We start from the raw sequence: 27963 nt of genomic DNA, 5'->3' as shown, positions 1-27963 counted from the left end.
ATAGTATGTATTAGTGAATATACAATGTGAGAGCAATAGACCTCTGTGGAAAGTTAGCAAAAGGAAAGTTATTAAGGGTCTATTGTATAACGTTTTAGGATGATTTTGTCAAGTCTCTATACTTCATTAACAAAATACAATCGACATAACTATTGAGCTCCGTGAATTCGAGCACTCAGCATGAGCTCTGACTTGATTTCGAATTAACGATTTCAAATCAGTTCAAAAAAACACACACCTTGAATACGTATGTAACTTTATTTTAACCATGCCTTGACTAAAGGCGATCTGATACAAATTGAGACGATAGTTTTGCAAAAGGTATTGATTGATTGTTCGATTGATTTCGTTCTTTTATCGATTCTTTCTGTCGGGTAGCAAATTTTTGGTTTAAATCATCTCGGATGGGGTGATTTGGAGTAATTTGGATCTTCTTTTAAGGTGGACCAAGCCCTTTAGAAATCTTGAAATTTTAGAATTTTAATAACCTGGAATATTACAATTCTAGAATTTAGAAAATGTGAAATTTTAGAACTCTGGAGTTCCGCTAATCTGAAATTTTGAAATTCCGGAATTTGATATTTAAAAACTTCAGAATAATAGAATTTTTAAATCTGACATTTTGAAATTATGAATTCTAAAATTCGGATACATCGAGATTTTTAAATTTTAAAATTTCGAAATATTTGAATTCTGAAGTATAAAAAATATGAAGTTTTGGAATTTTCATATTCTGAAGTTTTGAAGATTTGGAATTTGGGAATACTAAAATATGAAATTTTGGAATTTTTATACTTTACGACTTTAGAATTCTAGAATCTCAGAATTTAGAAATTCTAGAATTTTAAAGATTTGTAATTTTGGAGTTCTGAAATGTAAGAAATCTGGGTAATTATTTCGAAGTTGGTCCTCCTCACCGATTTTCGTGACCTTCAAATATGTTGTCAAGGTCATTATTCTGAACAACTTTTCCTTATACATGTTACCGCCGCTCGGCCTTAGTTTCCGAGATATTCGTAAAAAACTTCAGTTATACTTATGTCACCAGTGGGCCATTCCACGCAAAGTGATCACACTTTTTCCCGCATGGTTTTGGATTTTTGTTAAATTTTGTAGGCTTGTAGAACCCAATGTACGAACGGAAAATCGATGCTCCGTTCCTCGATATTATTTAAACTTTCCGAGTTATAAGGACTGAAAATTTAGAGTCACTTTTTTTTCAAAAAATCATAACTCGGAAAGTATTATAGATATCGACACGCATGAACCGGCATTTTATAGGTAAAACTTCAAGGTTTAATAAAATAATTACTACATGTGTCAACGCAATCTTCAAATTGTTGTAAATAATGTTTATAATTTTCAAACTTGAAAATAACCCCAAGGAGGAGCACGAATCGGTCTGAAACTTTTTCTGTAGAATCTTTAAAGAGTTTTCTAAATACCCTGAAAATTTCATGATGGAACACGCAGAATTGCCAGAGTTATAAAATTTTATCGCTGCGTATGACCTGCCGGCGGACCATCACGCGCCGCGCCGTCCGGTCCCCATGCGCCGCTACTCTACATTTTTTCAAATAGCCAGCCATCGGTTAACAACCTTCCAAACCCCATCCCCTCCCCAAAATATCCCGCGACGACGAGCCGTCATTGAGCCCTAGGCTATCATTGTAGAAAGCGTCACGGGAAAGTGTCCTCTTGTAAAGCTACGCGTAACGTAGAGACCCCCGCGAGAACCCATCTCGACCCTGTACCTTCCCGTCCCCCACTATTTCCTCCTCGCGCACTCCCCCTCGAAACTGTGCGGACGAAAGTGCCCGAGACCCTTCCATTGTGAACGCCCAATACCCCTTTCCCCTTTTTTGATTTCGATTGCCACAGTGTGGCTGGCGCCCAACATATTTGTATTTCGCGACGCCCCCTGTATAGAGTGAACCCCCGAAAGGGTCACAACCTATGTAATATTTTTTATTCATTTTTATTTCTAAATGATTTCTAAATGAAATTAGAGGAAAATAATTTTTTTTCTAATTTTTTTTCTATTCATCATTTTTTCTAAATTTACATTTAGAACTAGAGTTCGTCATTTATTAAAAAAATAATTTCTAATGAACTAAAGAGGGTTATTATGTTACCTCCTTTAAAATATTTTACGTCTTAAAAAGTATCTCCGAAAGGTTTGTAAAACGAACTTAACTCGAATCACCGAAGAAATAATAATAGCATTGACCATATAAAATATCATCTCATGTCTCATGATACAGTTCAGCACCGTCGTTGGTAAACTCACTGATTCAGGTTCTGTTTCTTACTGCGGCCGCAATATATTCTAAAGGGTGTAAGAAAACGTCGAATTTTTTCGCCGCCGCAACCTCCCATAAGGATGGCAGTCTTTAACAGTATCTCGTCGGTGCCACCATCGAGCCTCCGTCAGCCCCATCAATCCTGGTTACCGGCTCATTGATCCTAGATCGATCCCCGAACACAAAAGATGGCCCCATTTCCCATCCCCTCCCCAAAATTCCCTACGACGGGCTCGTCGTCGCTGCTACGACGACGAACCGTCAATCTACGTTTCGACGTTATAGTGATATAGAGCGGATAGAGAGATTTTCTAGAAGGCGATCTTGAGTTGTGTGTAGAGCGATATTGTATGCAGAGTGCGAGTGGCGAACATTGCCGAATGGTAAGTCCCTTCGATTATTAATTGTAAAGTCTGACCATCCGATAACGGTACCTTCTTCGTCCGCGTATCGTAAATCCGCGTATCGTGCCCGCGACACCTTCGTGCCCCCTTTCCAACCCTTTTAAAGATTTCCCTTCTTCGATCCCCCCCCCCCCCCCTTTCCTCAACGCGTAACGTAGTGAACCTCCTCAGAACCCTTCCCCTGAGTTTTTCCTTCCTAACATCTCTCTCCCTGCGCACTCCCGCGCGTATTGTGTGACGACCGACCGAGGTCGAGCCGCGCGTCCCAGTCTTTGAATAAGAAACCCCCAATTTCCACTTTTCCGAAATCGTCACCTCTGTGGCTGGCGCCCAACGAACCATTAGATTTTTGCGCAACCCATTTGTAATGTATAGTGTTACGTCCCGACAAAGAAAATTCCATTGTCTTCAATTTCAAAATTACGAAAGCGTCAGCAATCAGGAAGTTGGTTCATTGACTGACCTCCTTGGAGTCACCAGCGTCAACAAATTCTCTCTTCTTCTCGAAACGCTGCGTCAATAATATGTAGCAATGATAGACATTCCAACAGGTCAATATACTACTGAACTCTTTCCTCCAAACCATGCGAAATCAGCATTTTCGACTCTATTAAAAAACCCGATTACGGACAATACAGATACAGTCGGCCATATAGTCGCGAGGTGCGCGGTCTCTCTATCCGAGGAACGTTTAGTATTGCGAAATACGTCGAGCAGAGTTTCGTGAAAATCAACTATCACACGAAAAGACTCAGTTTTCTCGTTAAAATAAAGACTCAAGTTTTCGAACCATCTACAATTAAAAAACTCTTAGTGTAAGGCCATAGTTTCACTCAACAAGAACATTGTCCAACATCCGTACGTCGAGAGGAAGAGAGAGAGAAGGGAGCAATCCATCAAATTAACCGTTTACCGTTTCTGTACATCTAAACATCCGGTGAGTCCAATCAAGATCAGGATTCTCTGTCCTCGGTAATTAAAGGAATCATAATATCTTCTGAATACACGTTATATTTTCATACTTGTGTACCAATCAGACTTTTGTAATAATTCATTCTTTTGTCAAAATATATAATAATTATTTACTCAAATTTTGATCATAATTTAGTGCGTACTTTTCCAAACCTTGTATCCAGCGAGCGAGAGGCTTGTATAAGTCTAGACCGAATCCGAATCCTATATTATCTTTCCTTCACGAAGAAAGTGTTTAAGCGTTGCGTCGGAACATAACATACCGCAGAGTAGTCACCTACCACTACGCCTGCTCCGCACGTAACAATAGAGTGTACCCCATTTTAGAATCTTAAAATTTCAGACTGATGAAGAGGCCACATTTTTGTGGAAAGGACAGTCTAGATATTTAGCTAATTATGTGAAGGTGTAACTAATTGAAATCGCTTATTTACTTTTACCAACCTCTGTATTTCAAATATTCCTGCACCTATAAATTGAATAATAATCAAGGTATACAATATTTTTTAATAACCTTTACAATTACTCCTCTATGAGTATACATATGTGTTTTACTTTCTTATTAATAACTAATAGGTATGTAATCACTACAACTTTTCGTCAGAGCATTCTTTGTATTTTTCCAAATAACAAAATAGTTAAGGATGGCGGTTAAATGTGACACCCTGTATGATGTTTTTAAAATTTTTATTAGTTAAGGGCTTAATTTAAAAAATTATAAAAAGCAATTTTCACCATTTTCTTCATGATTTCGATCAATCTTTTTTCTCAAAGCTACAAAAGCACCATAGTTTAATATATTATACTAATTCCTAGAAAAATTCAAATCCTTTGATCCAATTTTGAAATAGCTATTCTGTTTTAGTAGATGGATGAATATTTCTGCGATCCACCGTACAAAGGATGTCCAAATATTCCACTCCGATATTACTAAAGCTTTGATATAACATAAAACTCGAAAAAAATAATTTTTTTTATTGACATTCATTTGTGTTGAAAGAGCGTAAAGAACCCTCAAAGTAGAGTTTACAAACCACATTGATTACTTCGATAAACATTTGTCGCAGAAAAATAGTTCAAGCATACGAGTGGTTCGTTTTGAAACGTTAAAATCGTTTATACAGGGTGTCCCAGAACTGGGGTAGGACCCGTGTAGGAATGATTGCTAAGGTCATTCTAAACAACTTTTTCCTTTGCCAAAATGTTGGTTAAAGCTTCGCTTTTGAATTATTAACGAAAAACATTGTCTAATTAAAGTCCGCGTATTGATTACTGATTATGTTTGAACAGTGGTTATGAACAAGCGCGGCAACACCACATCGGCGCAATCTACGGCTTCGTTTTCGAGATATAAGCAATTGAAAATTTAAATATCAATTTCCGAAGCCTGTGTTGCGCTTTCGAACAGCTGCCTGCTGAGCAAGGACACCACTTGCGTATAAACGTTTATGCCAAAAAATTTTAATTAATATTTATTCTGCTATTTGTACTTTTCAGTTATATACTCAACTGTATAATATATATAATAATTAAAAATTATATTATTTATCCGACTTCGAAAAGGAGGAGGATACTCAATTCGATCAGTATATTGCCGATTACTCCGAGACGGATAGATCATAACATCTCTTTGTGACTAATACAACATGAAAGGATTAAGATATGTTAAAAATTGCTCTGGTTTCAACGTCATCAAACGTCCTTTTCATCATTTCATAACAAGTATGACTAAATGAAATTGGTTTCTTTTTATCTCTTAAAAAATGATTTTTCTGCAGTTATGAAGCCGTTTTTCTAACCCAGTACTACAATCTTTATTTATAAGCTTCTAGTATAAATACACACATAATTCACGTGAACAGAGTGTAATAAAAATTATTTAACGTTTTACGTGGCTGACATAGGCTGGAGTGAAGCGATTGATTTGCAGTAAAAGTAACTATAAATACTCTTTTACACGCGAATCTCTCTAATTACTAAGCGTAATTCCGATTTCTCTCATAAACTTAACATGGGTATCGGTTTCTGTGACCATTCCTCAAGAACACCACCGATCTCTGATTTTATGACCACAGCTTGCAAAGAATGGTCAAAATTGATAATCTAGATTTTGAGTTAAGTCACAAAAATCCCGATCAGTCGTTTAATAGCGGAGCTTCGCTCCAAAAATACCCGCAGAATATATTAATTTCCTATATGAATATTTTTAAAAGAATTATTTTTTCAGAAATTTGTTTACATGGATGAATTTGTTATTTAATAATATATACGTCGTACTTTTTTTATTGCAACAAACATTTCCTGAGACATTCGAGTAAATATAATTTGTAGTCTTAATTTTAAGGGTTATTATGAACCTTCTGAACATATGTACACAATTTTCAATAAAAAACTATATTCAAATATCCTTTCAATATTTTTATTTTACTAAAACCTCATCACAGTCATAGGGAAGAGGAGAAGGAGGAGTAATAACATTTATCGTCGAGAGTGAATTGGTGAAAGACAAATTCTAATGTGAAATTTAAATATTTAATTTCTTTTTACATATAATTAACCTCCACACGCTGAACCATCAACATATGCAATTGAATAGGGGAAATAGAGTCCCTGGCCATCGAATTAGGACCACTAAAAATTTTTAGCATTTTTCACGTTTTCCGTAAAATTAAAAGGCCTATTCAAATTGTAATTATATAATTTATTAGCAACTAACATAATACACTACTACTGTACATAACATAATTAACACGTGTTAATATCTTGTATTTCCATACTTTGCTTTGATGACAGCTTGTATCATTTCCGGCATGCTCCGTATACATTGCTTGATCATATGCTTTGTTACGTATCCGTCTCGGAAATTTCCTTATATGGTGTTACAAACCCTTCTCAAAAATTTCCTTATATGGAATCGGATGTGTGCACCCGACACCAACCGTCTTCTAGAAAATTCGAGACCAACGCAAAGCAAGGGCGCGGTTCTACGGGTCACGTAGAGTCAGTCCCCACCACCCTTTTTAATCTAATTTTTGAGTATAAAAAGGGTGGCGACAAGGGCACCTCGGGTCTAGTTGAAGTCTAGAATCAGTTCGATACACGTCAGTACGTTCTTTTTCGGATAATCTCTGCAACGAGGAAACTCTGCAGCTATGTGAACCTGGCACCCGACTTTTAAAAAATTAACTTTTTTTTTCATAAAATGGTAGTATATCGTTTGTAGTTGATTGTAGTAAAAATATTTTCGTTTGTAGTTGGATCAATTAATAAATAAACAAAATTGAAAAATCCGTTTTTCAAATCCGTTTTTTCCATGTGATAGGGAATCGTTTGTAGTTGTTTGTAGTGAAAAGAGTTTCATTTGTAGTTGAAAAAATATTAAAAATTAACGGGGTTGGCTGATGGGTATAAACAATCACCTATAACTTTTAAACTATTCAACTACAAACGAAACTTTTTTCACTACAATCAACTACAAACGAAACTTTTTTCACTACAATCAACTACAAACGATTCTCTGTCACATGCAAAAAACCGATTTGAAATATCTCAATGTCGGGTGCGGGACAATTTTTCAATTTTGTTTATTTATTAATTGATCCAACTACAAACGAAAATATTTTTACTACAATCAACTACAAACGATATACTACCGTTTTATGAAAAAAAAAGTTAATTTTTTAAAAGTCGGGTGCCAGGTTCACATAGCTAAACTCTGCGAGATCGGGTATTCAAGTCCCTTTCAAGCACTCACAGTACCTAACTATACAGTACGTTGTCTGCTGTTAAACATTATTATAATCGTTGTAGTCCGCTCCCGTTTGCTCGCGTTCGTGAAAACCGAGAAGGATTAGATTCTTGCTTCGCGGAATCGAAACTAAATTGTATTTATTCAACTCATTTAAAACTTGCAACCTAGAGTTTAATTCATTGAATACCGCGACAATTACACGCAACAATTGTAAGGTCCCGGAATAGAGAATAAACTCATATTAGTTTAACTTACATACTATTGCTCAATTATATTTACTATCCAGAAACCCACTAAGGTGTACCTTTACCGTTCGAGGTACATCAATCAAGTTACGAGACCTAATACTAACATTTCCTGCGGCTCCCTACGTTAGCCATACGTAGGTTCGTCCTCCACTCTTCACCTTTCTTGTGGCTCCCTACGTTAGCCATACGTAGGTTCGTCCACCATAGCCAACCTCCTGGAGCTCCCTACGTTAGCCATACGTAGGTTCGTCTCCACGTCTACTTCCTTAGGCTCCCAGTGTTAATAACAACACTGGTCAAGCCATTAACAATTACCATTTACCGAAATTAAGCCCCGGCTACGCAGCCGCCCCCTCCGGCTCGTAACACTTTATATCTTGATTATTTTCCCAAATATCTGTAATTCTTGTTTTTAACTCACTGTGCTTGGAGAGTTGTAAACAAGTATTTTGAGTAGGCTCCAGACAAACACTTGCACGGCCCTTAATCGCTCATCGCCCACATAATTTTATTTTCATCACAATAGTAACAAATCTATTGCTATGTATACCTGGTTATCAATGTATTTAGTAATAATTTGAATGACCAAAGATAATCTTCCATATATGACATACTATTATATGTAGCCATAAAAGTGAAATTTTCGTACGTGGTCCTAATTCGATGGCCAGGGACTGTACAATAGATTCTCGTTATACCTACTGCCGCGGACGGGGTGTAGGGGCGGAATATTTTTCAAGCTTCTAACTTTCAGGTTGAGAGGAAAAGGAAAATAAAAATGTATTATTTTCGTGGGCTATGATGATGGAAAAGTGGCATTACTATAACTTGAAAATCTGTGTGAAGATCAAATCGTTCATGTGGCAATACAATGAGAGTTTGCTATAAAAAAGACTATAATTACCATTTATAACTCTTCGTTGTACGGTTTCTTCTTTAAGTCTAAAAAGAAATATGGTTTTAAATAATAAAATATATTTTTCTATTATAGAAATGTATTTTTTTTTTAAATTGTATAATATTGAAGGTTTGTAAAATTATGAAAAATAAAATATTTCCTAGCACGTTATTTTATGCACCAAATTGCAATATAGTGCACGAAGGTTTGACAAATTCATTTTTCATAAAATAGATACTTATATGAAGGTCAATAAATATTAACTTTCACACGGCGAACCATGGAGAGAACCACGATTTTAATTTAATTTTGTGTTTCATATTACTTTCCTTTTCTATACGTTATACTGTTTTTCTGAAAATTATTCTTCCAATACACAAACCTGATTCATTTAAAAATTATACATTTAACTTTAATATCCTTGTATACGTTTTGTAAGCTTGGATCACGATTGACCCAGGCTCCGCTGTTCAAGGGTTAATGAAAGTGTTATTACAATTATTTATACACTTTTTAGCAGTTCTAGAGAATAAAGAACTGGAAAAGAAATTCGCTATATAACAATTTGCTAAATAAAAAATTGTTTTCCTCAGAAACTTAATTTTGGTAATTTCACCCTTATTTACTTCCACTCTTCAAGTTAAATTTATTTTTAACTTTATCTATCAAGCTATTGCTTTCGATTTAGTTACCTTTTTTCTGATATTATAGAAATCTTCCAAAAAAATGTATGTAGCAAATTTTAATACATGCTTTTTTGTATACATTTTGTAGCTTTAAGGTCACAATTGGCCCGGCATTTAAATCAAAGTGAATAGGTTAGATAATAGAATAAATATCCACCAACTTTTGAGCAGTAGTGCACAGGTAACGTATTCGGAGACACACAAGTGAATACGTATGTGCGAGTACGAGTAAGTAGATGTTTAGTACTTTCGGCAGGTGGGTCAATCAGGTTAATTGCTACACTTTGAAACTTCCACTGAAGACTTCTGCACGTATATCCATGAAAGCAGATGGTTGAGAACTTGGTGATTGAAGACCATCAAAGACATGGAAATGAATTGTATGTAGCAGGTATTACAAAAGAACATTTAACAAATGTCACCAATTCTTTTTTTCTTTTTTAAAGTTTAGTATTCTGAGTATTATAAACAAATACTTTTAGTATTAAAAGTAAACAATTATTTAGCTCGGGTATGGCACATTACTGTGGGAAGGTGCAGTGCCGGTTTTAGCAATATTGGCGCCCTGGGCAAGATTTTCGTGACGCCCATTCGGGGCTCAAAATTTTTAAGAAAAAAAGACAAGGTAAAATGTAGGCATAAATGCCGTAACATATAATATAGCATATATCAGAGCTCGGCAAGATTTGCACTTTTCAGCCGATTTTCAGCTGGCTCCGCCTACCGCTATTCCCCTTGCCGCGACGTTCAGCGCGCAGCCTACGAACCGTTCGAGGCTCAGGAGCGTATCACTCGTGAACGTATGCCGGCAATAACTTTCCACTCCACCCGCGAGGTACTATTGTCGATGCGTTTTTCTTTAAGTGGTTGCCACCATACGTTTACGAGTGATACACACCTGAATCTCAAACGGTTCGTAGCCTGCGCGCTGAACAGTAGGCGGAGCGAGCTAAAAATCGGCTGAAAACTGCAAATCTTGCCGGGCTCTGGCATATATATTACATATGAAATGTAGATAGAGAGAACAGACGATGAGAAAATATCGGTATATTCACATACTAGGGACACCGGGCTGCGGCGTGGTGCCCCCTACAAATCTAGCGCCCTGACGATTGCTTGCCCCCCACCCCCCACCCCCCACCCCCCCACCCCCCACCCCCCACCCCCAACCCCCCAACGGCACTGGGAACGTTTAGTATTGAAACTGTAACACGCGATATCGCGTGGCCGAACACTTAGCGTTAACTACCTTGCACGCGATATCGTATACTACAGTGTCAGAGGTCGAGATTGTATTATTTTTGTAATAATGTTTTCTACTATAAAGAGAATTTATATGAAAATAGGTAGCTACTGCCGCATCTTAGCTACAAAAATTATGTTAAACTCATTTCTAAATAGTGATAAATTCATAATTAATATCGACGTGCACGCGATATCGCGTGCTAGAGTGTTAATGCTTAAACCTTACGGCACGCATTGATGGACATTAATTATGAATTTACCATTATTTAATAATGAGTTTAACATAATTAAACGTAGTTCACTGCGTTCGACGTGTATACATGTCAGTCCAGAACTTTATATCGGTGTGGTCAGTGCCGGTATTGGGGGGGACGCGGTCGGGCAATCGTCCAGGGCGCTAGATCTGTAGGGGGCGCCACAGCCCGGTGTCCCTAGTATGCGAATGTACCGATATTTTCTCATTGTCTCTTCTCTCTATCTACATCTCATTCGTAATATTACATTATATGCTATATATGCTGCGGCATTTATGTCTACATCTTCCCTGACGCGATTTTTGAGCCCCTGAATGGGCGCCACGATAATCTTGCCCAGGGCGCCAATATTGCTAAAACCGGCACTGGGTGTGGTTGACACGTATACTCGTGTAAAATAAAAAATTATCATTTACTATGTATATAAAAACTCCAAATTTCAATAAAGGATATAGTTCCGAATAGCCCCGGTGGCGAGGGGGGAGTCCCCCTTTGGAGGGGAGGGGAGAGAGGGAAGACCCAAATATAAAACGGTATCCACATCAGACCAGTAGTTTCGGAGATATTAATTAAAAACTTTCGCAGAATACATAGAATTCTGCCTATACAGACATGACTAACATAACCATCCCCGCTATAGAAATCGTGGTCGTCGAGTGTTAAGTAGCCGATGACACAGTAGGGGGTCTCGACCTGAGTATCTATTGAGTGTCTCATTCCGTTGTGATCATTGTACCATTTTTTAAAGTAATTATTCTTGTGTTTTAGGTTGGGGGAAGGGCAAAGCTCCTCCCCCGGCACCCCCGCCACGGAGAATATAACCTAACCTAACCTACTACGGTTTGATATTCGTAGACGAACAAAGTGTTACCTTCTGTTCGTATACAGTGTGTCCCACCTTAAGTGTTATAATTCCGTTATTTCGTAACTATTAATGATACAAAAAATTGTTGATATGGGAATTGCACGGTAAAAGGGGGCCTATGATTTGGCCGAAGTGAAAAATCTTTTGCATTATTAGTTTAAGAGATATGATGGTCAAGTTTCGTTTTTCAAATGGAACTATATATTCTTTTTTAGTTCATGTGATAGTGCTTCTCAAGACGAATTTATTAAGCTTTAATGTTTACAAATTTTCCGATTTTCAGTAGATGCGTCTCGGTTTGAGTGGCAAGTTGTAAAATCGGGCCTATTGTTGCGGGAAGTGCCATAGCGGGGGTCTACGCTAGGAACGGCAGACCCAAAGAATAACCGCTGTGACACTTACCGCAACAATAGGGCCGCTTTTACAACTTGCCACTCAAACCGAGACGCATCTACTGAAAATCAGGAAATTTGTAAACGTTATATCTTGAATACTAATTAAAATCGAGTGTATACATTAAAGCTTAATAAATTCGTCTTGAGAAACACTATAACATGAACTAAAAAAAAATATATAGTTCCATTTGAAAAACGAAACTTGACCATCATATCTCTTAAACTAATAATGCAAAAGATTTTTCACTTCGGCCAAAACATAGGTCCCCTTTTACCGTGCAATTCCCATATCAACAATTTTTTGTATCATTAATAGTTACGGAATAACGGAATCATAACACTTAAGGTGGGACACACTGTATGTATAACTGGCAAATTCGTCTTACATATGCCTTACATTATTGAGTAAAATTCTGTATAAAGTTGTTTGCGAATATTTCGATAGTTTATTTCCATTAAAAACAAAAATCATATTTGTATTCAGCATATCAAAACGAGTAAAACGACGTGATTAATATAGACGTAAACCATAGTTTACAAAATAATGCGCTTGATATATATAGGACACCCTGTAGATACCCAGGTCGAGACCCCCTACTGTGTCATCGGCTGCTTGACGCTTGACGACCACGGTTTTTACAGCGGGGATGGTTGTTAGTCACGTCTGTATAGACAAAATTCTATGTATTCTGCGAAAGTTTTTAATTAATATCTCCGGAACTATTGGTCTGATGTGGATATCGTTTTATATTTGGGGTTTTCTCCCTCCCCCCTTTCCCCCCTCCAAAGCCCATGTCGATCGGCTACCGGGGCTATTCGGAACTACAGCCTCAATAAATAATAGAAATATCATTTAGTGATATGTTTCCTTTATATTAGCAATAAAACTGCTATGCATTTTATAAAAAAAGGTTTGATTATTCTCTTTAATATATTGGATATTCCCCGTATAATGCATTACTTTTTACAAACTGAGTTAATTATTTTCCCCAATGCATCTGATATTCTCCGAATTATTTTGTATACTTTACTGTATATTTTAACTTCTTAAAATTATTTTTTTCTTTAATTTTTCTTGTTTATGAATTTCATTTTTTGACAGTTTCTAAGTTTTTAATAACAATAATCTTTTCAACAATTCATTGTTAAATTCTTATCGAATAAAAATGTATGTTTTTGCTCATTTTGCTTTACTCTTTTCGAAAAATTTATAATAGACGCATTTGCTCCGCATTCGACGTGTATATTCGTCATTGCTTGATTTTAATTATGTATCCCGTGAGGGATTATTATTAAGACTAAATTCCGGAGTTAACTGGTTAAATATGTACATATTTGCATAGAATTTTCTCTATGATACAATAAAAAATATTATTTTAAAAATAGTATAATTTCGAGCTCTGTAAAACTTATTTTCGAATTTACATAAGACCATGAAAAGTAATAATCATAAAAGATCGTTAAATATGGAACAGTTTAATGGAACGATAAATTTCGGGATTAATGTGAAATAGATTCAAGATAATTGCATTTCTTTTCCGCAGAAATGCAGGTACGCTTTTAGCAACAAAGGGATTATATTAAAGCATATATGCCCAGCGTACACTCTTTTATACTTTTTCATACACAGTAGAGTCTCGTTGTATTGCCATTTGAGCGCTTCGACTCTCACACGGATAATTTAACTATACTAGTTCCATTCTCCCGCCATCATATCCTACGGAAATGATACATTTTTATCCTTCTTTTTTTCTCCAACTGAAAGTTTGGAAGCTTGACAAATCTGCCCCTGCTATCGGCTGCACCCCCGCCCACGTCAATATAACCAGAGTCTACTGTACACTCATCTTTTGATTATTTTAATCATAAAGTTGCTTCATGATGAAATTAGAAACATCAAAAATACAGCAATGTAATAATGAAATATACAAATAAAAAGAATGCATTTTTACCAGTAAAGGGACCAATAAGTTTCTTCCTTATCGTACTAGTATTATAATAAAATCAAGCTCATTTTTCTTCAATTTTGTATACTCCTGCCGCCGTTTCTTGAAATTTTCGAAAATATTTTGGTATTTATTGAAAAATGGTTGATATTGTAATAGGGGGCCAATTGGCCCTCCTGACCCCATTGTTGTACTACTGTACCTTTTCACCAGAGCTGGGTAAAATTTAAAGAAAAAATATTTCCAATACTATTTAAAATATTAGATGCTACAAAGTTCAAATGAAATGGTATTTTGAATAGAAAACGAAATTTTAGCAAATAAAATAATTTAATTTATACTTCAGATTATTAAAATATTTTATAACAGAAAAGTACCATAAAATAGCACTTGTACTACACGTATCAATTAGAAACTTAGAGTTTGCTGAAAATGACTCTATTAACGCTTGATGAATACTGTTAATACAAAATGGCTGGTTACAAATTACAGCATACAATGACCAATTTCAAAATATGAAACATTTGAAAAAATGTCATGATATAAATGTAACGAAAAGATTTTAACTATATCAATTTCAAGCTTAACGTTTAGTGAAAATGATCGAATAAATATTTCATCAATGTTTCTAATACAGTAAAACTTGGATATATGCAACAAACATTGGGACCCAGGCGTTGCATATATCCAAGCGAGGTGTCGATTCTGGGCATTTAAACGTTGCATATATCCAGTCTTGGTGTCGATTCTGGGCATTTAAACGTTGCATATATCCAGTTTTGGTATCGATTCTGGGCATTTAATGTTGCATATATCCAGTCTTGGTGTCGATTCTGCGTCCGTACAAATCGTTTGTACCGTGCCGCGTTACCTATTCTACGTTCGTACACAACATGCGACGTGTTGCATGTTGCATGTTGCGTGTTTGATGTATCTTTGGTGTACGGTCTGCCTTATACATATGTAGCCAAATCATATCGTATTTGGTACCATTTTAGTCAGAAAAATCTCACAAATGCGTTAGTAAAAGTTTCATTAAGAAAAAGTTAAAAATAAAAAAGTTTTATCGTTCAATTAGTATTAGTCACACCGATATTACGATCGGATCATATTACACGGTTTCCTCGCCGAGCTGCTCGGTTCGGCCTAGGGGGATCCTCCCAAGTGGAGGGGATAGCGATGTTGCATATATCCAGACAAACTTTTGTTGCATATATCCAGGTTTTACTGTAGTTGGTTCCTTGTTGGAATAAATAACGAAACAATCAATTTATAGCTTTGTATTGTTCAATGGTATACTATATCCCAAAATGGTAATGGACTTTTTGATTTATTATGTGATGATGAATTGTAGTTTTTAGATTATAACATTTTTTTTAAACGCCATGGAATAACATAAAGTACTTTAATATGTATTAATATGTACCTAATAATACTAAACTGTACAGTGGCTAATTGCAACGAAGAACCCACCATTCTATATCAAGAATATTAAGGACGTCGTATATGATAAGGGATTGGAAAAATCGATTTTTTTTTATATATTTTGATAGGTACATATCTCAAAACTATGCCTATAATGTTTTGGGGCGAAATTCGAGAAATGAACGGAGATATAATGCATCAATCTAATAATCAAATAAATGTATTTTTCTTGAAATTACATTTTTCGAGAAAATAATTTTGACAGCAAATAAACAAATCTAACAATCCATTGAACACCATCAAGGTTGCATTTTGTAAAAAAAAGCCTTTCTTTTTTATAGTACATTGTCGTTTCTTGAATTATACAAATGATTTAGTTTTATTTAACTTTTATGGTTTTTCATAATGATGATTTAATGATGTTTTATGATGATGATTTAAAAAGTTTTAAACTTCAGAATTCATTATGATTTTGTAAATTTTTTATCCAATTTCTATTGCTTTTAAACGTTTTAAATCATTAAATTATTAAAATATGTATCTTTCCGATGTGTCCCCTTCAATACTATTTAATTGTAGGTCATTAGTTTCTTTTACAATTAAATGTTATTTGATTTGATTTCTAATAAAACTTAGATTTTATGCCAAGTTTGTCAACCAAAGGGGCCCTCGGAGGTCTAATAGCCACAGGCTCCATGAAATTTTAGTGTGGTCCCGCGGATTAGATTTTTATAGCATCAAAATTGGTTATTTAATTTTTTACATTTTTACTCCCAGAAGTTTTTTACATTTTTCGTTTGAAGAAGTGCAGTATTAATGTAAAAAATTCAGTCAACATTTCCGACGTTTTTCCTTCCAAATAACTCTGCAAATTCCCAAAATGGTACTAATCCGCTGGAGCCATGTCTGAGAGCTATTCTTTCCCATCCAAACTGTTCTACTTTCTCTAATATACAATTTGCCACACATGATGGAATTTGTCTAGATGAAAAAGGACGCGCTTCCTGTTCAGTAGATACCATCACTTTTTTTATTTTTTAAATGTCAACTGTAATAGTTCCAATTATTGGCTCTCGGAAAATGGATGATACCCTATGGTCGACACAGTAGTTGGATATAGGATTACTTTCACCCTTAACACTTTATCTACCAGAAGTCTATTAATAGGCTTTCCAATGGTTCTTAGTGAAAAACAAATTAATAATTTTGATTATTTAAAAATGTGGTATGTTTTAATGAAGAGGAAATTGAAAGTAAAGGTTACAATTTTTATACTTTAGTTACTGTTAGGTTATAAAGCGATAGTGTGTGTCTGCTTTATTGCATGCGGTAGATAATGTGTTAACAATATCGTTATCAGGGTCGGAGCGAGGCGGGTTCAGCGCATTCACCGGAACCTGGCCCCGCGGTTTGAAAGGCCCCGCGGTCTACGAAAACTCATCAGACATTTTGCAGGAGCCCTTGTATAGTAGATTGAATATTCGGATGTGTGTGGAAAATGCAATCTCATAATCCCCTAATCGATGACAACTTGCTGCGCACTGACATGAATCTTGAATCGCGTTTCATCCGTTTTAAACAAAGACGCATCAGGCTATCCCATTGTTACCGTCTTCAACGTTGGGCGTTATACATTTTGAAAACGTTTGATTTCTGGTATTTGTTATCAATTATTTTCCCCCTTTTAACTTAAAATCAACCCTAACTGAAATTGCGTCACAGAAAAAACGTATGGCGCTGATACAAATGAAATCCAATACATATAACTAGTTGAGAATTTGAATTCGTTATTATTAAATTAATTTCGCCCCAAATGTTAAAATTTCGACAAAGTAAGCAATAACATAGAAATGTTTTAACTACATACAAAGTAATGAAATATGTATATAGTTTATCCTATCTTGCAGTAATTGTTTTTTTTTTGGCATGCAGATTTATTCATTTTTGTAACGGACATAAACTTTTATGTACAGAAATATGTTTTTTTAAGAAGCGTTATGGCTAGCAGAGATAGAGATCGTGGAAGGAAATACATAAGTGGGGCTGAAAAACTGAAAACGAAGAAGCAGCGAGATGGTTATATTAAGCAGCAAACAAACAATATTATGAAATTCGTAATTGAAACTACTGGTCATTCAAGACAGCCAAACGAAGATGAAGAACATTTGGCAACGTATCAGATCCCTTTGGAAGAAGGAAAGCAACAGTTGAATACACCCGTGAAGGAAGAACAAGAAGACACCAATGAAACTGAAATGGACGAAAATGAAAACAATAGGACAACGAGCGATTGTGAAACTCATCGAGAAAAAGACATTGAAGATATGGAAATTGAAGCACAAAAAGAAGAAAACAGGAATTTCGACACTGAAGATCCTAGCACGTGGCCAATTGAAAGAACACAACAAACAGTAAATTTAATAGTTCAGCATGGTCCTGTACAAGTTAATCAATTTAACTTCCCTAAGAACAAAAATAAACGGAGTTTTTCTGCAACATATTTTACAAGAATACTGGCGAATGGGCAAAGGAAAGCACGAAGATGGTTAATTTATTCTAAATCTAAAGATAAGGTGTACTGTTTCGCCTGTAAATTATTTTCAATAACTGATGTTTCATTGGGGACAGATGGATTTTGCGATTGGTCTCATTTATCACAGCGAATCAAAATGCACGAACAATCTGCAGTACATTTACAAGCTATAAACAAGTGGTTTCAGACTGAACAAAATTTTCGCATTGGCAATCTAATTGATAAAGAGTTTGAAAAACTATTAAAACTTGAAACGGCACGATGCGAACAAGTTTTCCAAAGAATAACTGCAATCATTTTATATTTGGCGCAACATAATTTAGCTTTCCGAGGAAGTTCCGATACTTTGAACACACCGCACAATGGTAATTTTTTGGATTTAATACAGTTAGTTGCAAAATTTGATTCTGTTCTAAATGACCATTTAAACAGAACAGCCATAAAAGGGCATCATTATTTATCTCATTCAATTCAAAACGAATTAATAAGTGCAATGGTAAATAAAGTACAAAGAGTAATTATCGATGCAATAAAGAGAGCAAAATACTATTCCATTTTATTGGATTGTACACCAGATGTGAGCCATCAAGAACAACTATCGGTTGTCCTTCGTTATGTTAACATAACAGATGATGACGTTGAAATCGAAGAACATTTTTTTATCAAATTTGAAATAGTTCACAACACAACAGGAAAAGGACTATCCGAAACAATCATACTTATTCTGGATCAGTTGGGAATAAAAATATCTGACTGTCGCGGACAAGGATATGATAACGGTGCCAATATGAGGGGAATATATCAGGGAGTACAAGCAAATATATTATGTGAAAATCATAAAGCGTTTTATGTATCATGCGGTAGTCACAACTTGAATTTGTTACTGAGAGATATAGCAAAATCATCAACACAAGCACTAAATTTTTTTGGTGTTTTACATAAGATTTATACGATATTTGCAGCATCAACATCGCGTTGGGATGTTTTAAAAAAACATGTTGAAAAAGTTACACCTAAACCATTATCAGAAACTAGGTGGGAATGCCGTTTTGATAGTGTAAGGGCTGTTCGCTTTCAAGTTCGCCAATTTCGAAATGCCTTGAACGAAGTTGCCAACAACGCATCTGACAATAAATTAAAAATTGAGATTTTGTCTACAATGCGAAAAATAAATGAGTTTGAATTTATTGCCAGTCTCATCATTTGGTACGAAATATTATCAAAAATTAATATCGTCAGCAAAGTATTGCAAAATCAAAAGATGCAAATTGATTTGGCCACGAAGCATCTAAAAGGTCTGAACGTATTCCTTGTGGAATACAGAAATGCAGGATTCAACAAAGCCATGATCGCAGCAAATGAAGTTGCAAAGGAACTAGACATAGCACCAGATTTCAAGTCATCATACAGGGGCAAAAACGGAAATTATTTGATTACGAAGGACAGGATGAATCATCGACGATCAGCGACGAAGAATACTTCCGTATACATTACTTTTTAAAAATAATAGATACTGCGTTAGTATCATTTAAAAGTAGATTTGAATAAATGTGCAAATCACCAGCATATTTTTGGTTTTCTATACCAAAATATTTTTGGTATATGAATGAGATTGCGAATTTAGATGACAAATATTTATTAAAATGTTGTCAAGATCTTCACTTACATTTGGAAGGAGATTTCGATGGAATTGAAATGTTTGAAGAGATTAAGATGTTTCGATCGGTAACGCAAGCCAATTATTCGGCTCTAGATGTGATGAAATACATTATAAAAAACAATCTTTCGGAAGCATACCCAAATTTATTAATTGTGTTACAAATAATGTTAACTACGCCAGTAACCGTGGCTTCAGCTGAACGTAATTTCTCGCGGTTAAAGCTAATTAAGAATTATTTTCGATCATCGATAAGCCAAGAGCGATTTACCTCTCTGGCTATGCTTTCAATAGAAAGCGAAGGAACCAATTCAATCAATTTTGATGACGTAATAAGATTTTGCGGCGAAAAAAGCGAGGAAAATTATGTAATATTCTTTGTAATATCCTTTACAGTTATAATAAATAATGACTTATTGTGAAGTTTAAGTATAGGATTTGAATGTGTATTCTGGCCCCGCAAAATTTTGGAACCGGGCCCCGCAAAAGGTCACGCCGGCCCTGATCGTTATAATTGTATAGGGTAGATCGAGGGCGGTAGTAACACGTTAAATATCTCAAAACATTGAATACATATTAACATCAATTTTAAATACATAATGAAAAATGATATTTCGAATATATCCATGATGGCGAAATTCCCTATATTAGATTAGCTCGGTGGCGAAAATAGTTCGTCGGTACATCGTTACCGATAGCGATAGCACCTCTCAGGCACGCAGAAACTGGCATGCTCGACGCCATTTACCGGTTTCCTTCTTCTTGTACGATGCTCGGCACGTGACGTCACCGATTCGGGACATCGGTATTACAGTAGTTTTTTCGTTGGGCCTGGTGGAGCCACTTGCGTGTTTTGTTACGAACTTGAAAGGTTTAATTCTCAGCTAGCGTACGCGCAACACGATCTAGGAAGGCAACAGCGCCTCAAGTATTTTTACAAACACATTCAAACGCTCATCTCGCCAGAGGCATCGCGACGATCCGCCTGAAGAACGAAAGCGAAACATTGGCGCGTGTTTAGAGTGAGTACGGTGATCATGCTATACTTCTTTCAACCCAAATGATAGAATTGTCCGCTCCGATAAATTCTGACTGACCAAACGCGTGGGTTTTACATCGTGCACCGTAGCACTCCTCGCTGCTGAAAAATATATACCTACTCTGAGGAACCGAAGGAACGTGCAATCTGAGAATTATTTTTAGAAAAAGTTATTAACTTTTTTAAATAAATGTTTCTTAATTAATAAAAGTATACAGGATACGTCATGCAATTGGGACGGGTTATATCTTGAATTTGGTAAGAGGTAGGAAAAAGCTGTTTATGTAAAAGTTCAATGGTATGATAATGTCTATTTTTCTGTGATTTCATTTTCTTCGTGAATGCAACGATGCACTCAAAAAATGCAAATCCACTTTTTATTTAAATGGAATTGCATTTTTTTTTTACTTGTGTCCTTGAAACATTCTGCATAAAAAAGTACTATGGTACTATTAGAACTAATAAATGGAGGGACCTCCCGTCTATACAGTAAAAGTTGAATATGTGCAACAAAGATTGGGACCCAGACGCATATATCAGCCGAGGTGTCGAATCTCGGATTACAGTAAAACTTGGATATATGCAACAAACATTGGGATCCAGGCGGCGGTGCATATATCCAGTCGAGGTGTCGATTCTCGGGTTACACGCGACGAGCAGCCAAGCGTGAACGTAGAAAAGGACAGACAGTGGTAGAAAGAGAGAGGTCCGATGATCAAAGAAAAGAGCCGAAACGTATCGGTGTGACTAATACTAATTCAACTATAAAACTTTTTTACTTTTGACTGTTTTTTACTGAAACTTTTACTAGTGCATTGGTGAAATTTTTCTGATTAAAATGATACCAAACACGATATAGTTTGAATGGGGCGAGCTTTTGGGGCAGTCCGCGCTTTTTTCGATTAGTTTATATAATTGTTAATTTGTGCCCTCTCAGTTTCGATTTGATTTCACTGAACTGTATGGTGTGTGACTTTTGTACATATATTTCCTTTTCTTTCTGTATTGAAAAAATTTCAGTATGACCGTTGCGAAGGTGCGTGTTTTATTCAGTACGCTCAGACCACGCATTTGCGAACAACCCATGAATGTCTTAACAGCAGGTCCGGGATAGATAGCGAGCTAATGAGGCAATAGCTTGAGGCGCAATTCGAAAAAAGCGCCATAATATAAAATTCTTTTTTTTCTATTCTCTGAGTCATGAAAAGTGAATTTTTTTGTTCAGCTTTCCCTCTCTTTATATGTATTACTTATTGACCAAAGCAAAGATCAAAACATTAGAAAAGAAAGAAAGAAATAGATTATAATTTATGTTTTTTAAATAAATTTATTTATTACGATTAGAATTTTCTTAACTTTGCCGGTTACCGCTGCTAGTGTAGAAAGAAGTTTCTCAAAATTAAAGTTGATCAAGACGTACCTGCGTACAACGACACAGGATAGATTAGATGATTGCGCAAAACTTAGCATTAAAAAATTTAATTGAAAAATTTGTTGCATGTTATTCTACTGAATTTAACAATATATTTTAATTTTATGTAATTTTATTCAAGTGATATAAATAAAATGATGGAGTATCGCATTTTAATTCTTTAATTCTTCCTTAATCTTATTTATGTTAGGAGGGGTGGGTGAAGGTAATAGGGAGTATACTGCCCGGCAGTATATAAGATACGCAATAGACGTGTATAATGAAGAAAATAACTTTTCGATACTCTAAAGTAACTTTCTCTTATTGACTTAAAATTGTAATACTATCAATACTCCGTTTGTAATTATGTGTTCGTTCTTTTTTTTAATCTTTAATTTGATTTTTTTCAAGGCAATGCTGATTGTTACGTAGCTTAGATCATCTTGTTCATTAAAGTTTATAATTGAAGTTCAAAAGCACGAACGAGGTTGGTTGTAACATTGGGAGGTGGGGTCAGTTATAACATTTTCAAGGACCAAACAGATAAAGAATATTATTTTCTTCTTTAAATGGAATCCTATACCATAAGCACATCTAATGAAAAATGGGTGCAATGTACTGAATGTAAGAATTAGGCCCAAGAAGCCAAAACGTTTCTTATATTTACTACAATTATGATATCCAATAATCGGTTACAAATTTTACTTTATTTCGTTCATTATTACAATTTAAATCAATAAATATTTTAATTCTGTAAAGTTAAATATGTGTTATTATCGACTTTATACAGTGTACAACCGACTCGGGGTCAGAGACGATTGTAACATTTACCCTGGTCTCCATTTTTTATTAATAATTTGAATATTACTTGTCATAGAGTGAAACTGCTATGGCTTAATAATGTCAGATAACTATGCAAGATTTTTTCGTATAAGTAGTTTCGTTGTAAGTGTAATAGTTTTTCCGTAATCGTGTTCTAAAGTCAAAGTGTTACTACCGCCCCCGATCCACCCCACGAAATTTAAAATATATTTTCGCGTATATGTATGTACCAGTATAACATACATACACACATATGTAACAACTGTGAGGTCCTTTTTTTTAATTGGGTGCGAAAACGAGATGAACGGATGAGAGTTGGTAAGGCCTACCCGACCAGGAAAATTCAACGAAATGGATCTGCCCGATTAAATCGTTTTATTACACTACTCGACTAAATTTTAGTGCCCATATACAGTAAGTTACTAAATTACTCGCCACTTGACTAAATTACTCACAAGGGAAGTTCGGTAACTCGAAAATTCCGATTTTTTGTAAACTTTGCAGATTTGTAGGGAACCTCAAGAGAAGTATAGCACAATTTTTGTTTTTGGCTCAATTTCAGTTCTTCGGGGTGAAAACATCCCCTGAAGGTAGATAGGCGTTTCCATATTTCCCTGTATATCTTTTAAACTATCGTAGATATAAAAAAATACTTATAATAAACACATATTATACATATTACATATGTGTGCTCGCACACATACGTGGTAAGTGATAACGCATTGTTCAAAGTGCAACGATGGGCGTGCAAAGTGCACGTATCGGTTAAAATTATTTAAATACCACTTTGTTCGACAAAAGCATACATATCTGCATTTATAATAAGGTTCTACGTATTTTTCGACGTGACAGAGAATTCAAAATTTTTCAAAATAACAGTGGTGAGGAGAATTTTTTTTATTTAAACAAAGAATTTTTATCAATTTAATTGCCTCTTTTTATAGAGCATTAAAAATAATTCAATGTTTATTATAACCAGTTTTTTATATCTACGATAGTTTTAAAGATATACAGGGAAATATGGAAACACCTATCTACCTTCAGAGGGTGTTTTCACCCCGAAGAACTGAAATTGAGCCAAAAACAAAAATTGTGCTATACTTATTTTGAGGTCCCCTACAAACCTGCAAAGATTTTAAAAAATCGGAATTTTCAAGTTACCGAACTTCCCTTGTCAGTGTGTCTGATGTTAGTAGATGTAGATGTAGAATGTAGAATATTTCAAGAAGAAAAGTTGAAAATAATAATATAAGAATGTTTCAACCTGTTAACTTGGCACGTAATTGTCGTAGATGTAGGCCCAAAATAATTTAATCGCAGTAATACTGATATATGTATTTATTGTATGGAATTAAATAAGAACAAAACATAGTTAAACTTAAAAGTAATAATACTTAATGATTCGTGACAAATACAAACGACATCTTTGGAATAGCAAAAAACGGTTACGCCTCGTAGAAAGCATCTACTACGTAGAAGAAAAAGGAACGGAAGTGACGCATGATTAGTCGCGGTATTATTTGAATTTTAACACCTCCAACACAACCATCAGTTGCTTAGCCATTATTTATCAAGAACAATGGTACAATTCAAAGTCAGAAGTTTTTTCCCACTAATAAAAGAGTTAACTAACATTTAAAAAAAAAGCAAAGCTAAAGACCCTTAGTACAACTATAGAAACAAGAAACATATAATGCAGTTGTAAACAAATTACTGAAAAAATAAAATTCAAACTGTTTTTCAGAGAAGTAAGTTTTCCCGTTTTGTGTTGCTATTCTCGTAAACCGACGATGTGCTGAGGGTCGTTCTACTATCTCTGACGATCAGTGGCATGGGAAAGTAGAGATATGGCTCGCGAGTCGCCACTTCGTCATGTCTGCTGTAACGACAAGTGGTACATTGGCGATATCCTAAAATTGATGCACCTGTAGCGACATATAAATCGGTATTATACCGACCATGTAAATTAAAAAGGTGATTTTGAATTTCAAACTGCGGCACGCCTAAATTCATATTATTGGAAAATTGCAAAATATTGTGTAGAAGTGGCGCTGGACCAAAATAAATATGAATCAATTGGACACTCATCTGGATTACAAAGTTGTTGAACAGTTTGTCAATTGTTGCTTTTATATAAAAATCATTTTATCGTTTTTCGAATATGTTCGACATCAATTTTCAACGAGCTAACTTATTGATATTTGAGTGATTATTTTACTGATGATTTTCAATTAAAGAAGATAATGATGAAATATATTAATTAGAGGTAAGTTTTTTATTTATATTTAATTTAATTTAAGTCAATATAATTTAAATTCCTTATAATAGTATTATATTTATTACTACCGATTGATTAAAGGTTATAAAAACTAATGCCCCTCGAGGTCCGAAAGGGCAAATAAGGTATCAATAAACAGGACCGAATTAAGATCTCCAGAGTCCGCGGCTATGACCTTAAAAGATTGAGATTTATTCTAAACAAACTTAAGGGGGTAGACACGGGTAATGCAGCGAGGTGACATTACCGGCAAAAATGGGCCTATTAGAGGGTTCACGGGAATCGGTTATTTGTCCTTATTTGAGAAGATTTGGGGCTGGGTGAGGGCTCATTCGAAAGAGGAAGGTTCAATGCAGGGGGCTCAGGTCATGGTTCAATGAGATTGTGTTGATATCTAATAATATGAGTGTCCAAAGTGGAGGAAAAATCGAGAAAATACACCCGCAGAGTCCAAGTACATTTTAGGTCACTAAAAGAGTTTTATCACTCAAACGATGACCTGAGCCCCCTGCATTGAACCTTCCTCTTTTGATTGAGCCCTCACCCAGACCCAAATCTTCTCATATAAGGACAAATAACCGATTCCCATAAACAATAGCAAACACAGATGTCGTAATATTTTTTGACATAGTAATGGAAGGATTATAAGGGGCTCCCCCTGAAAAGTGGAGCCCGGGACTGTAGCCCAATAATAATGATAATTAAATGAATTTTAAAGATGGTGACATTATAATGTTTATTCATATTTTTTAGAACCTTTCTTTTTTAACTTTCCTTGATCGTGAGGTCCTAAATTAGTCAATTTCTACCATTGTGTTTTGCTCATATTGGTTCTAAAATACAAAATATTTTCAATGGCAATGGAAAACGAAATATCCTTTGTCAATTTCTAATCTGAAGCTTCATTTTCAGGATATAAATGATCAAAATTAGTGGGCGCTTAAAGCAATGAACTAATTTAATAACCCTTTGTAAAGGTGTGTTGATAAACCATTTATTACAGATCTCTCTAAATGGTTCTCAGCATGGAGGACCAATAGTTCTGAAGAGATTTAATGTTAAAGTTTCAGTAGGATTTATATTGCAACAGCTGCTTTTAAGTATAAAAGAGCAGCTGGCTAGGCATTAAATTACTACCGGAACTTCTCTTTGCACGCGAATTAAAATCTACTTTTTCAGGTCACTGTATAATTATGTTAATAAGTTACAATGAATACGAAAACTATGTTTAAATATCTTAACTCCTTTCTAATTTTGAGAAGAAATACATTTCTATTCTAATTAAACAAAAATTATACGATATTAAAAATTTGCAGGATTATGTAAATTAATAATTATAATATAATAACAATTTTTAATAAAAAATAATATTAGGTAATACTAAAGGTGTGCAGTGTGCAAGCACCCGAAAATTTCGAGCGCCCGATACTCATATTGGGTCGAGAATTATTTCGGTCGGCTTAGGATTCCCGAAATTTGGAAAACTCTTTCGGGACAAACTTTACTGAACCAGAATTCTTGACCACATCCGACTATGGGGTACCCTAAATTTTCGAACTCTCCCACATTTACAGTGAATTCTCGTTATTATTGCCGCTGACGAGATGAAGGGGCGGAAAATGTTTCAAACTTCCAAAATTTCTGTTGGAGAGAAATGAAGAGATAAAGGTGTATCATTTTTATTATTGTAGACTACGATAATAATCCATGTGAAAATCAAATCGCTCATATGGCAATATAACGAGAGGTTACTGTACACATATTGTTAACTGTAGACACCAAATATTGTATTATAAAATATCAGCAACTGTTTCAATGTTTCCTTATTTTTAACAATGCAAAATTCTAATTTTAGGAACATCATAATAAAATGCATAAAATGCAGATGGTTTCTTTTTACAGCGCGCCACCATTAAAGGGTTAAGTTACCGGAAGAACAGGCGCAGGAATTTATGTGCGTTGAAATGAAAAGAAGCATTCCAAGTGAGGGGTTACAAAAGAAAGTTTATCTCAAAAAATTGAAGACTTTTGTGTGGGTAGAAGGCATCGATAGATAACGTAATGTGACTTGTGAGCAATGATGTATCACAGTGATTGATGATCTCACAATAAAATCGATGCTGCAATGTATATTATAGATCGACCGTTGAAAGGTGTAAGCACAGGTGCACTAACGGTATATTGGAAAGCCGGTGAAAAACCTTGGTTATTGATTTATTCAAACAATAATTCACGAATTATTTTGCGTCAGTTGAGCAAAACTATGAACATATGTACTATAAAAGAGAATTTTTGTTTGCTCATTTAATTGATAATCTACACTGATAATGAGTGATGAGATTATTATGATGTGTGTTTGAAATTATCAATTATTTAAAATTATATCGTTTTGGGTGGCACTACTATGCTTGAAAATCCATACAAAGCTCAAATCGATCATGTGGCAATATAACAAGAGTCTGCTTTAACAGAATCCGACCTGGTTCGACTAATTGCAGGAGGTAAAAAATACAAAATTTCATAGGGTATTATTTTATGTATACCTGCCGTCACCAGAGTCCATAACTGCGACGCGCAGGTTGGAAGATGGTGGGGGAACTCAGCGAGCTCTCCACTAATCGCTTTCCACTTCGTTTAGAAGTATCGCCAATCAGGCCGAACATGCGCACGAAAGGACGAAAACTCGTCAGTTATGGACTCTCGTGACGGCAAGTATAGATGATTTGCAACATTTGGAAGCGTCCAGACCATTTCGAGAAAAGTCAATTACATATATGATAGGCTATCGCGAGAGGCGAAGACGCGGAACGCGAGCGCGGAAAACGCCAAAT

At 35.3% G+C, this 27963-nt stretch overlaps 2 protein-coding genes across 2 annotated transcripts in view; one reads left to right on the top strand and one right to left on the bottom strand.

Annotated features, from left to right (window-relative positions):
- The window catches only part of LOC114880931 (metabotropic glutamate receptor 8-like), a 207224-nt gene that overhangs the window by 143774 nt on the left and 35487 nt on the right, over window positions 1–27963 (bottom strand). The gene's annotated exons all lie outside the window — the stretch shown is intronic.
- On the top strand, window positions 17390–19426 carry LOC114881853 (zinc finger MYM-type protein 1-like). The gene has a single exon (XM_029198737.2). It carries the CDS (start codon window positions 17390–17392, stop codon window positions 19424–19426), a length of 2037 nt encoding a protein of 678 aa, XP_029054570.2.

Source organism: Osmia bicornis, chromosome 10, assembly GCF_907164935.1.
Source record: "Osmia bicornis bicornis chromosome 10, iOsmBic2.1, whole genome shotgun sequence".
Classification (NCBI taxonomy): Eukaryota; Metazoa; Arthropoda; class Insecta; order Hymenoptera; family Megachilidae; genus Osmia; species Osmia bicornis.
This window is presented reverse-complemented; position numbering and strand designations above follow the sequence as displayed.

Bases quoted from the DNA above. Each gene is read 5' to 3' on its own strand.
- LOC114881853 (XM_029198737.2), top strand. From the start codon at position 17,390: ATGGCTAGCAGAGATAGAGATCGTGGAAGGAAATACATAAGTGGGGCT.